Source organism: Thunnus thynnus, chromosome 9 (genome assembly GCF_963924715.1).
Source record: "Thunnus thynnus chromosome 9, fThuThy2.1, whole genome shotgun sequence".
Classification (NCBI taxonomy): Eukaryota; Metazoa; Chordata; class Actinopteri; order Scombriformes; family Scombridae; genus Thunnus; species Thunnus thynnus.
The window spans coordinates 34,433,121-34,446,643 of record NC_089525.1 but is presented as its reverse complement, the minus strand read 5'-3'; the positions used below and the strand labels follow the sequence as shown (position 1 = coordinate 34,446,643).

The 13,523-nt window shown below is 39.8% G+C and overlaps 3 protein-coding genes across 7 annotated transcripts in view; 2 read left to right on the top strand and 1 right to left on the bottom strand.

Annotated features, from left to right (window-relative positions):
- Positions 1–2,007: 2,007 nt before the first annotated feature.
- Positions 2,008–5,496, top strand: LOC137188652 (exosome complex component RRP40-like). The gene is made up of 4 exons (XM_067598240.1): positions 2,008–2,308; positions 2,725–2,874; positions 3,290–3,441; positions 4,774–5,496. The coding sequence occupies exons 1-4, from the start codon at positions 2,084–2,086 to the stop codon at positions 4,979–4,981; spliced, it is 735 nt and encodes a 244-aa protein (XP_067454341.1). The 5' UTR covers positions 2,008–2,083; the 3' UTR covers positions 4,982–5,496.
- A 958-nt stretch (positions 5,497–6,454) lies between these two features.
- On the bottom strand, positions 6,455–10,220 carry LOC137188653 (polyadenylate-binding protein-interacting protein 2-like). Its single transcript, XM_067598242.1, has 4 exons — positions 10,074–10,220; positions 9,644–9,829; positions 7,991–8,155; positions 6,455–7,220 (listed from the first exon to the last, which is right to left on the bottom strand). Exons 2-4 carry the CDS (start codon positions 9,785–9,787, stop codon positions 7,155–7,157), a joined length of 375 nt encoding a protein of 124 aa, XP_067454343.1. The 5' UTR covers positions 9,788–9,829; positions 10,074–10,220; the 3' UTR covers positions 6,455–7,154.
- A 2,231-nt stretch (positions 10,221–12,451) lies between these two features.
- Positions 12,452–13,523, top strand: part of matr3l1.2 (matrin 3-like 1.2) — a 16,808-nt gene continuing 15,736 nt past the window's right edge. For 2 of the 5 annotated variants that reach the window (XM_067598227.1, XM_067598223.1), the window contains exon 1: positions 12,463–12,558. The gene's annotated coding sequence lies outside the window, so the exon portion shown is untranslated. The other 3 variants (XM_067598225.1, XM_067598226.1, XM_067598224.1) reach the window with 3 other exon arrangements.

Below are 13,523 nucleotides of genomic sequence, written 5' to 3'. Positions count from 1 at the left end.
AACAGCACAAGGTTGAGGTTTGTATCACATGACCTCTCCTCTCTGTCTCCCGTCATTTCCTGTTTGTGTCTCCAACAACAACAACGACACACATACAGTTACTGTGTGTTTGCTCATATTGTGTTGGTTTTAAAGTTTAAATTTCACACATAACAACACATAATGTGTCATATTACACATGTTTGCACGTCTCTGTGTTGACCTCACGTTGACCTCATGTTGACCTCATGTTGACCTCACGTTGACCTCACGTTGACCTCATGTTGACCTCACGTTGACCTCACAGCCTGTATTCATATCATCAACACAAGACAACAAATATGAATCCGTTTGTATCAGTTTTAACTTCCTTTGTGAGTTTTTAACACCTGAAGGCATCAACAGTAAACCTGATCATCTATCAGCTGTTATAATAAAATAATAAACACAAATAAACAACAAAGAACTATAAAAAAAAAATGAGACTAAAACTCCAGAAACGGTTCTGTGGTCACATGTCAGTGATGTCAGAGCGCCGCCTGCTGGTCAGAGGATCAACACACACATGATTAACCACTGAGTGAATAAATATATAATATATAATATATAATATATAATATATAATATATAATATAATAAATGAGGACAGCAGAGATCTGCTGCTTCTGTCTCTGAATCTGATTAACGTCACTGAAGAGACAAGAAAGAACTTTATCAAACTTCTACTTCATGTATTTACATCATGAAGTAAAATATGATCAAATCTAATTATGACGTCTGTCAAATCAAATCTCTTTATGAAAGATTTCAACTGATGATAAATGTGATTAAAAGGTTGAAACTTTTGTTTTTTGGTTTGTGTTTAAACTGGAGAAAATAAATGTTTGTTTATTAAAGAAAGATTATAAAATGTGATAAATATGTAAAGTATAATTTGCCTAAAAGTCAGAGATCTCTGTGTACAGATAAGATGCATCATAGGCAGCACATACTGAAAGATAAACAAACAAACAAACAAACAATCTGTGAATATTGTGAATGAATGAGCTGAAATCTTCTTTAGATCATAATTTACAACAAGTATTGTTTAAAAAAGTTCCAGATTTAGATCTGATGGGGGATTTAACTGAAAAACAGTTTGTTTATTTGTGTTTTCTGAATATATTTCTAAAGATCAATAACTTCCTGTTTATGTTTGTGTTTATGAGCTGAATCAGATCAACAGTGTTTTGTTTGGATTTTATGTTGTGTTTTGTGTTTATGTAGCTGTGTTTGTGTGTTTGTGTGTTTGTTGTATTTCTATTGTGAGAGATCTGAGTGTCATGTGGACGGTTTATGTTTATGTTTTTGTTTATGTTTATGTTTATGTTTATGTTTGATGATGTTGACGTTGTGCTGTTAAACAATGGAGGTTTCATGCTAAAATGTTTGGTTTGTTGCTCATTAATGTGTCTGAATAATTCCATGAAGGATGAAAATAAAACTATTCATTCATTCATTTATATGAGAAAAAAAGAAAGAAAGAAAGAAAGAAAGAAAGAAAGAAAGGAGGTCAGTAGATTAATAGTAAATCTCTTGTTTGAACTTTGTGTTGCTTTCGTGTGATTTCTCATCTTGAACATCTGTCAACATCTGTTTATGTCTCACTGACTGTTATTGATCTGTGTTGTAGACGTTGTTGTCAGTCTGAGTTCACTATGGAAATAATAAATTATAATATACAAATGTTTAAATCTTATTTTTCAGTTTTATAACCAAAGTTTATAGTTTCAACCTTTCAAATCGGAGTTTTAACGGTTTATTTACTGGCGTTATTACTTCTGTTTTCTGTTTTTATGTGTTCTGGTTTATAAATAAAGTTTTTCTTTCTTTGAACCGCAGAACCTTTAACTAACATTATATTTTTATTTTATTTGTATTTCTTTGTGATTTGTTGTGATTAACAGCAGTCTGTTGTTGTTGTTGTTGTTGTTGTTTTGTCCCGCAGGCGGCGCTGCAGGCAGGCGGATGAGTTTCCTGTTTCCGGTGTGTCACATTTCTTTGTGTCCGTGCAGCAACAACAAACATCACATGTGTGTGTGAACCTGAACTCCGCAGAGTCGAGATGTTTTCCTGTTTAAAAGATAAAGTCGGGGAGGTTTTGTTACCGGGAGATGATTTCTCCTTTCAGGCCGACGACACCATCTCTCTGACGGACCACGTGAAGCCGGAGAAGGTGGTCTGCGGCCCGGGGCTGCGGCGCAGCGGAGACCGGCTGGTGGTGTGTAAGAGCGGCGTCCTCCGACACAAACAGCCCAACATGTTCTGGATCGATTCTCAGCAGAAGAGGGTGAGACTTCAGATCCACGATGAACACTGGAAGCAGCTCATACTCTCACATTTACCTCCATCTGTTTACTGTCAATCTGTACTTTATTTAAAACTCACCAGACTCCGTTTAGAAACACTCTTAAGTCTCAGTTAAAATGATTATGCATCAGTTGTTTTTACGGCTTATTGATAATAATGTCACCGAGGAGCATTTCATGCCGTTAAAGTTCAGCTTTATTTATTAAAATAAAGTATCTACAAACTCAGAAAACCACAGAGACTCATGAGAAGTGAAAGTTGTGATGTGGTAGTTTCCTGGAGTTCAGCAGGTCTCAGTACAAGTCTGTAGAAAACACATGTGAGATACACACCCTGACCTGGACAGGTGTTGGAGCAGTGCATGCTGGGATTTTGAGTCTGTCTCTCTGTTCTCAGTATGTCGCCGCTAAAGGAGAGACGGTCATCGGCATCGTGACGGTCAAATCAGGAGACGTCTTCAAGGTGGACTTTGGAGGAAGTGAGCAGGCGTCTTTGTCCTACCTGGCGTTCGAGGGCGCCACCAAGAGGAACAGACCCAACGTCCAGGTGAGACTCTGAGAAGGGCGTCCAGGTGAGACAATGAGAGCAGAGCGTCCAGGTGAGACTCTGAGGGCAGAGCGTCCAGGTGAGACAATGAGAGCAGAGCGTCCAGGTGAGACTCTGAGGGCAGGGCGTCCAGGTGAGACTCTGAGAGCAGAGCGTCCAGGTGAGACTCTGAGAGCAGGATGTCCAGGTGAGACTCTGAGGGCAGGGCGTCCAGGTGAGACTCTGAGGGCAGGGCGTCCAGGTGAGACTCTGAGAGCAGGGTGTCCAGGTGAGACAATGAGAGCAGAGTGTTGAATGACAATGATTTGACAGACACCTGTGTGTTACCTGTGCAGCTGAGCTGTGACCCCTCCTCTCTGTGTGTTACCTGTGCAGCTGAGCTGTGACCCCTCCTCTCTGTGTGTTACCTGTGCAGGTGGGAGACTTGGTGTTCTGTCAGTTCATCATAGCCAATAAGGACATGGAGCCGGAGCTGGTGTGTATGGACAGTTCAGGACGAGCCAATGGGATGGGAGTGTTTGGAGGAGGAGGTCTGCTGTTCAGAGTCTCTCTGGGACTCGTCAGAAGGTACAAAGAGCCTGAAATGCATTCTGGGTATTTATAATGAACTATTAACAGTGGTGGAAAGACACTAAGTACATTTATTCAAGTTCAGTTTAGAGGTACTTGTACTTTACTTGAGTATTTCCATGTGATGCTACTTTCTACATTTCAGAGGGAAATATTGTACTTTCTACTCCACTACATTTATTTGACAGCTTTAGTTACTTTTCAGATGAAGATTTGACACAATGGATAATATAACAAGCTTTTAAAATACAACACATTGTTAAAGATGAAACCAGTGGTTTCCAACCTTTTTGGCTTTTGACGTCTTACAAAAAGCAGTGTGTAGTCGGGGTCACATTTCACATGTCTATGAGTTGTTAACAGCTCCACCAAATAGTGATTTTTCCCTCTAAACTTCTCACATACTTTCATTTCAATAAATGTTCAAATGATCCAATATTTCAGCAAAAATCAAAGATTAGAGAAAAAGTCCAAAAACTGAAAACAGATTTGTGTATCAGAACTTTGTTTTTTCTTCTTTCCTCTCCCATTAATCATCTCACCACCCCTCAGATTTATCTGCTGACCCTTTGGAGGGGCCCGACCCCTAGGTTGGGAACCACTGGACTAAACTAGCTAACTGTATATAAAGTAGTGTAAACTAGCTCCACCTCCAGCAGCTACAACAGTAACATGCTGCTTTAACACTGATGCTTCACTATTAATAATCTAATGATGTCATATATAATAATATATCAGTCAGAGGGACCAAACCACTACTTTTACTGCAATACTTTAACTACATCAAGCTCATAATACTTATGTACTTTTACTGCAATACTTTAACTACATCAAGCTCATAATACTTATGTACTTTTACTGCAATACTTTAACTACATCAAGCTCATAATACTTATGTACTTTTACTGCAATACTTTAACTACATCAAGCTCATAATACTTATGTACTTTTACTGCAATACTTTAACTACATCAAGCTCATAATACTTATGTACTTTTACTGCAATACTTTAACTACATCAAGCTCATAATACTTATGTACTTTTACTGCAATACTTTAACTACATCAAGCTCATAATACTTATGTACTTTTACTGCAATACTTTAACTACATCAAGCTCATAATACTTATGTACTTTTACTGCAATACTTTAACTACATCAAGCTCATAATACTTATGTACTTTTACTGCAATACTTTAACTACATCAAGCTCATAATACTTATGTACTTTTACTGTAGGACTTGTGATGGAGTATTTTTACTTTGCTTTATTGGTACTTTTACTGCAGTAAATGATCAGAGTATTATTTAATACCCCCCCCCCCCAGACTGCTGGCCCCCCACAGTACTCTGCGGTCGGAGCTGCAGCAGTTGTTTCCCTGTGAGTTGGTGGTCGGGATGAACGGCCGTCTGTGGGTGAAGGCGTCCAGCGTTCAGCAGACGCTCATCATAGCAAACCTGCTGGAGAGCTGCGAGAACATGACGGCCGAGCAGAGACAGCAGCTGTTCAGGAGGGCAGCGCAGGGGGCGCTATAGACCCCCCCCGCAGACCCACACCTGAACCTGAACCTGAACCTGAACTAACCTGCAGCTGCAGCTGGACGTGTCTTCAGTCTGTGTCGACAGGTGAGTTCAGGTGTTTCAGACGTCGAGCTGCAGAAGCGAGTCGTGCAGCTGCTGATCAAACAGACTTTTCATCTGTTGGTTTGTTCTTGAGTTTAAAGGAATATTCCACAGTTTCTCCTGATCATCGATTCATTGTTTTGTTGTTTTGAGTCATTTTTTAAGAAGAAAATCCTCTGATTCTTTAGTCTCTGTGACAGTAAACTGAATATCTTTGTGTTGTGGACAAAACGAGACATGTGAGGACGTCGTCTTCCAGAAACACTGATCAACAGTTTCTTCACTTTCTGGAGCAAACAACTGATCAGGAAAATAATCTCTAGAACCAGTTCTTCAGTTTCAGTTTGTTTGTTGTTTTAAAGCTTCGTCAGTAACGTTTGCAGCTGATTGTAGAAGGAGGTTTATATTTGTAATAAAAGTATAACACAAAGTGTTGAAGTGACGTTTCTGTTTGGTTCATTTTTATATCAACTGAACTCAAACTAACGAGAGAAAAAGAAGCAGAGACGCAACAAACCAGTCGACAGAAACTGAAGCAGCGTTTATTTAAATAACTGACGATGAAAGTCAAATATTTGCTGGTTGCAGCGTCTCAAATGTGTTTTTTTTGTCTTTACATGACGGCGAGAGTAAAGTTTTTGACTGTTGGACAAATAAAATAAAACATTTTGGAAATTATAAAGACGTGTCGTCAATATTTATTGATATTTTATGAACAGAATGATGTTTCTGGTTCTGACGTCTCAACAAACATCAGATTTATGTTAAAACTAATCAGATTCATCAATCAGTTTCCAACTATTAATAACTATTCTGATGATCAATGAATCATGTTGATTTGTTCTTTAATAAAGAATAATTGCAGCTTCTTCAGTGTGAATATTTTCTGGTTTCTTCCTGAACGAGATATTTGATGACGTCGTTTTTTCATCATTTTTTAGTGACTTTCTCTCATACGTGTCATTTGTTTGCTGTTTATTGTTGTTTTATTTACATCTGCATCTCTGCTTTAATCAGACGAGTATTTAAGTTTATCATCAGTGATGTCATCGATCGGACCAGTGGTTAAATGTTTCTGATTGGTTCTCACGCTGATGACTGAGCTGAGGAGGAAGATTTACTGTAAACAGTGTTTGTAGCGTTGTTGTTGTTGTTTACTTGTTTACAGGCTGAGAGGAGAGTTTGATGAGTTTACTGTGAAGTTTGATTTGTTCGTGTTTATTTCATGTATCGTTACCTGATACTAACGAACTAATAACGTGATATAAAAACGAGCTGCTGCTGCGAAAACATCGGAATCCAAAACAGCTTGTTGTTGTTTTTCTCCATAAACATTTATTTATTTTCAAATAGTTTTAAGAAAAAATAGATTTTTTTTTTACAACGTTTTTCTTTATATGACTTTTTATACAGTACTTTATGTGCATTTAGAAAAAAAAACTCAACACAAACATCAGTTAATGAGGCAGCAGAGTGCCGACGGTCAGCAGGGAGAGAAAACACAAAGGATGCTGGGAAAAAAAAAAAAAAGACCCGAACAGAAGCAGCTCTAAACTAACACGGTCAAAACCAAACCACCGGCTGCAAAACCAATCAACCAATCAATCAATCAATCAATCAATCAATCAACCAATCAATCAATCAATCGATCAATCCGTCTGGAAAAGTGCTTCTTAACGAGCAGACGAACAGACTGTTTATGAAATCAAAGTGCAAAAATAAAAAGATGCGAGAGCCGAATGTAACGAAGCAGTTTGTTCTGAGTGAAGAGACACAAACACAGAGAGTCAGCTGATTTACATTCAGAGTCACACACACACACACACACACACACAGACACACACACGCATGCACACACACACACACACACACACACACACACGCAGTAACAGAAACAGTCGGTGGTTTGCAGGATGATCAGAACTCTGAACTTGAACAGAACATGCGAGGCGAGAACACGCAGAACTTTGGCAACACGTCAGGCTGAAGGTCGAGTGGCATCTGGAAAATACGGCAGACATCTTGTTGATGATGTCACAGTGCGGACTGGAGCGGCGGCGGCGGCGGCAGCGGGGGCCCGGCGGGGTCACATGACGTGCTCCTGGATGCCCGGGGTGAACTCCTTGGCGTTGGGGTTCAGACTGCTGTTGATCTGCAGAGAAGAAGAAGAAGAAGAAGAAGAAGAAGATTCAACAGTGACCTCTGCTGGAGAGACGAAGGGAAACAACATGAATGGATGACGACCGGCCAATCACGTGAGGAGATGCTGAACTGGTGTTTGAAACAGTCGTTCTCCACCACAGGAGCCCAACATGAGGTCAAAGGTCAACTCATCTGTGAAGGAAGAGTCCAGAAGCCTTTCACGTCTTTAGGCTTCGGTCTTTAAACCCCTACAGATCCACAAAGATCTCTCTGACCTTGGTTACCGTGACAACGCCGGTTCACTCTTTATCAATACGATGACGAGGGACCCCAGGGTGCTCACAGCGGCCAATGTCAAAGGTCATGAGGAGAAAGATGCGACTCAGCAGCACGTTAATAAGCCAGACGGTGATTAGAGAAACTTTCTGACTCGAATGAGAAGCGAAACGTTACGGCAACCAGCAAACTAGAAGCTGATCCCACCTGTCAAACACGGACCAGAACAGCTGACAGTCACTGATGGAACTATGAACTCTGAGTTCAGACCTGTAGAGAAACTTCCTGTTTGTAATGTTCAGTGGAAACATGAAGAACCTGCAGACGTTCCTACAGTGAGGAACAAGCTTTGACTTCTCATTATTCCTTCATGTTCTCACTGAGACACTGCTGCAACTATCAAACTACAAAACACCATCTATCATGGCTGTCAGCGGGCGTCTGTTGCTAGGCGACGACAGCTGCCAGCTGACCGGCCGGAAGGCGGACGGCGGGTGGACTCACCACGACGTCGAAGTCCGCGTCTGCGTCGAGCCCCAGCAGGCCGAGCTGCTCCTGCAGAGACGGGAGGTCTCTGGACGGGATGAACCACTCCCACTCCTCCTCCTCATCCAGCATCTCCTGGAAACAACGCTCGATGAACTCCTCCTCCCACAGCTCCTCCTCCACCTGCACGCACGCACGCACGCACGCACACACACACACACGTTATCAACACCAAGCGTTTCTTTATTCAAACCCGTCACTCTTCAGCTGAGTCACCATCAGCTGGACATGAAAGTAGGTTAGACATGTGGACGGTCGCAGCTGTCAGAGTTCCTGTTATTCTACACCAGAGGGTCACATGACATGCAGACCATCAGCAACGTTACTGAGACGTTGTTACGTAACGTTGTGTTTATTGTTTCTACTTTTGAAAAGAAAATCTGCATATAATGGACTCAGTTATAATCTGTAACTAATGTTCTTACATTCTACGATCAGCTGCTTCCTTCACTTTAAATAACACTCGTTGATTATTCGTCTGTCAGGAAACACACAACTAAAAAAAACTGTCCTGGAAATGATCCAAAATGCCCCCCAAACATTTTTCATGAGGGCAAAAAAAAAGCCCTTGTAAAAAAAAAAAAAAAAAAGTGTGTTTGCGAGCGTGTACGTAGGTCACATGAAGAACTGGAGACATTTCTGTGATGCTTCACATGTCTGCAGAGTCACAGTCTGCACACAGCCGGCCTTAAAGGACCATTCTGATGTTTTTACATGTTTGAACCAGAGCAGCGATTAAACTGATGACAAAAAAAACAGATCTGCAAATAATAATTTCACTTAGTTTGACTATTCTCTGCTTCCAGTCTGACCTTTGTAAAGATTTACTGACATCATCACAGTAAACTGAACATCAAAATAAGACTCTTAAAAACATTTTCCACCGTTTTCTAACATTTTATGAACCAAACAATGAATCCAGAAAATAATCGATAATGAAAACAATTGTAAACTGGGACTAATTAATAACTAGCTAACTGTATATAAAGTAGTGTAAACTAGCTCCACCTCCAGCAGCTACAACAGTAACATGCTGCTCTAACACTGATGCTTCACTATTAATAATCTAATGATGTCATATATAATAATATATCAGTCAGAGGGACCAAACCACTACTTTTACTGCAATACTTTAACTACATCAAGCTCATAATACTTATGTACTTTTACTGCAATACTTTAACTACATCAAGCTCATAATACTTATGTACTTTTACTGCAATACTTTAACTACATCAAGCTCATAATACTTATGTACTTTTACTGCAATACTTTAACTACATCAAGCTCATAATACTTATGTACTTTTACTGCAATACTTTAACTACATCAAGCTCATAATACTTATGTACTTTTACTGCAATACTTTGGTACTTTAGATTTTTCATGCAGGACTTTTACTTGTACCAGAGTATTTTTACATTGTTGTGTTGATGGTGTTACTGCGGTATTACAAGGTGACACCACACACCTGTCAACTCATGACGTCACCTGTTGACCTGGATTCCAGCTTGTTTGTTTGTGTGTGTTTTCTTTGTAAAAAACTGGCTTTACAGCAGTGTCGGGGAGTCTTCCCCCTCTCTACCGTGTCCTCCAGGTGTTCTGGCTCACCTGGCGGTTGAACTCTTCCTCGTTCTCCATCCACATATACTCGGCGAACGGGTTCTCGTCCGCGGCGAGCTGGCTGCTCTGCAGGATGACCTCGTTACTGATCGTCATGTTCGGGCAAGTGTTGCTCAGACTCGGGTCTTTCATTTCCCTCTCCGCAGACACAGACAGACGGTTACCGGTCACCACCTGCGACACAGACAGACAGTTAACGGAACAGTTTAGTCTTTAACCGTCAGTCCGCCCGGTGTGTCCGCGCTCAGGTCGCTGTGATGGCCGCTGTCTCTCGGACGGACAACCAGTTAGCAGCGAGCTAACGGCCGCTGCTGACGTGTTTACGGTGAACAGACAACAATGAACGACTGAAACACAACAACACGACAGTTAAAACAATCTAATACAATCTAACATTGAGTTTTTGTGACTGAAATACCTCACAAAACGATTTGTTCGACGGCGGCAGAACCAAACGGTCAGCTCTGTGTTTAATTCTCCTTCTTCTTCTTCGTCTTCTGTAATGGCCGCGCTGCCTCTGTTTGTTTACATCTGCGACGTCACTCCGTGCTCGCGTATGATTGGGTGAACCGCACTGATGCCTTCATGCGCTACCACACCACTGAAAACTAACGGGACCGGAGCGTCGGAAAGTAGCAATCTCCTCTCGGGTGGTCATGTTTTCATTATTTTAGTGATTATGTAAGTGTTGTAACGCCATTTCATTTCTAAAAGGCAGCGGTGGAAGAAGTACTCAGATACTTTACTTGAGTAAAAGTACAAATACAGCAATGCAAAAATACTCAAGTAATAGTATTATAGGCTTGATATAGTTAAAGTACTGCAGTAAAAGTACATAAGTTATGATTAATGGGAGAGGAATTAGGTAAAGTACAAGCACCTCAAAATTGTACTTTAGTACAGTACTTGAGTAAATGTACTTAGTTACTTCCCACCACTGAATATTACTATACCACAGAGTGCTGCGACATCTTGAAGTGGGAACTTCCAGAGAGCGCTTGAAGGCAGCAATGTAGTTCTTTCTGGGGACTACATTATTACTACATTGTTCTATTATAAGAGCTCTTAAAATATATCCATGTTTCAGAAACACTTAATTTAAACGGAATATTATTATATCATATTACACAAATAAAACAAATATTCAGGAGATAACATGGAGATGTGTGTGTGTGTGTGTGTGTGTGTGTGTGTGTGTGTGTGTGTGTGTGTGTGTGTGTGTGTGTGTGTGTATGTTTTTTTGTAGTTGATGATAATATTCACAGGAAGATGAAGAATTACTACGATACAAAATAAACCCTTGTATTTACTGATGAAGAGTAAATATTGTGACACTTCAGCATTTATGTCTTGTCGGCCTATAGGTTACAATATCAAAATGATATCCTACATTTGTCCCAGTGTATACTGATGGATCCAAGGATTCCAATACAGGAAGCACATGTTTTGCTTTTTACAAGTTTCTGTTAAAACAAGAACATCAGATCATTTGTCAGTTTACAGTTGTGTTTATATTGTAATTGTAGGGTGCTATTAGAGTGCTGTTCACCTTCATTAGTATATTTCACTGTCAGATTGTCATTACCTTGTTCTCTATTGACTTCTCATTGAATATTGACTCTCATCTCTTTCCTTTTTTTACCATTTATATGTGTGAGGTTGTCATAGTTTATGTTTGCACTTATTTTGTTGTTATTTCTGTTATGTCTGTATTTGGTCTCCTTAAGGGGAAGAATTAACATGCCATGTGATCTGGTCACATGACCCCTTGATTTTTTTTAAGTTAAGTTTTAAATGTCCTCATTGCACCTTATACCCTGATGAAGACTCTCTGAGTTGAAAAGTGTTGGTTTATACATGATTTAATAAAGGATTTTTAAGCTTATAATCAGAGCGCCTCAGATTGTTTTTAGACTGCCAACCAATTCCACGGACTTCCTTTAAAAGTGAGCTGGACAGTCATTGTTTTTTATTTTTACTCAAGTACTTGCCCTATCCTTGATGAGCACCTGATTTACTTCAACATTACCAACACTATTGTTCTTGATGCAGTTATTCTGTGCACAGATTTGTGTTCTGCATTAATGTCACTACAGTCTCACAGCAGGCAGGATATAGTTAATGAGAGATATGAAACTCTGTATAGATTTAAAAATATGATTATGATAACATTGATGTGGATACCAGCTCACAGAGAGATAGAGGGGAATGAAACTGGACACGTTAGCGAAGCAGACACAGAAACATGAGGAGATCATGGACATTTCACTCAGTAAATCTGAAGCAACAGGAATAATCAAAAGAAACATAATTAAAGGGGCAACACAAACACAGGACGACAGCTTTACGCAGCACAGCAGGCGGTCACAGTGAGGTCAGTTAGAAGACTAAATAACACACAAAGCGTGTATTTTTTTCTGTCCTAGATATCATCAACAGAGAGACACTTAAAATTACACTCCAAATGAATCACATGACACTATTATTAGAGAAATGTTGCGGAAGAGGTCAGGTGATGTAGGGTACCGGGCTGTTTTCAGAGTTTTAGAAAATACAGCAATTAATAGAATTTAATGTAAAACTATAGAAACCGTTCTGATCCATAATCTCATCCAGAGGGTGGCGGTAATATGCCTGAAAACTGTCTTAACCGCCATTAAACAGCAGAAGAAGAACATTTAAGCCTCTGATTGGCTGACCCTGATTTTACCTTAACCAATCACACTCTTCATGCCTCAACCTGACCAATCCAACCAACGGAAGCAACGAGTACCAGCCAATCAGAGGCCGAGTAGGACGGGTCATGACTTCGCCATCCTGGGAAAGAAAATTTGGCGTCCTGTATAAGCTCTCGTTGCGCTAGCAGCTCCAGTAGCTGTTAGTTACGTTTTAAAGAAGTTAAGGTAAGGTCTATAACTTACATGTAGTTATGATTAATTAGTTACACATAATGCAACAGTAAACAGCTTAATGTAAACAGCTATCAACTAGCATTAGCGTTTAAGAGCCGGTTAGCAGGTTAGCTCTGATGCTAATGTTAGCCTCGGCCTTTAGCTTCTGACGCTCAGAGAGAAGTTAAAGAAATATTAATAAAGATATTTAGCGGCTGATTCTCCGGTTTGTCGCTGCTTACACTTGTGAGAAAGTGTCAGACATCGTAGCTGAAGCTGTTTTAACCCTTTTTAAGATCTTAGATCTTCGTAAGTGGTGAAAAAAAGGAGAATCAGCCACTAAATATCTTTATTTTTGTTTCCTCTAATCCCGAATCTGAAGCTCACTTCACCGTCGTCTTTAATTTAACTGATTAAGTATTAAGTTAAGTTTTATTTGTGTGGCCTGTTCATGCACTAATACCTGTGTATATATGATACTAGAGTCGTGTTTGTCTGACTTTAGAAGGTTTACATTAGTCTGATGCCCTTCACTGTGGACATTAATCACCTGCTGAGCAGCTCAGGATCAGTCCTTCTCCTCTTTGGTTGAAATGTATTTCAGCGACTGTCAGACAAAGAGGCTTATTCTGTTAATCACATCTGTCACTGAGTAAACTGACGACTCCTGACCAAGTGATGTATTTTATGGATGTTTCATATTATATTTAATGCAGTTTGGATGAATTTTGATCAGATTCTATCTATCAGAGATGAGTTTTCCTTACATTTTTAAGAACTTTTTATACAGTTCTCTTACTGTATTATATATTTTTTTTGACTAACATACATATGTAAAAGGCTTCTTTCTGACGCTCGGCCATTGTTCTGTTAGTTCGTTGGTTGTTTTAACTGCGTATTTTTCTAAGAGAGTGAAGCTCTGTGAACAGTTTGTGTTCATGTCTTTACTATGAGAGTTTTTAAAGTTTATATCATTA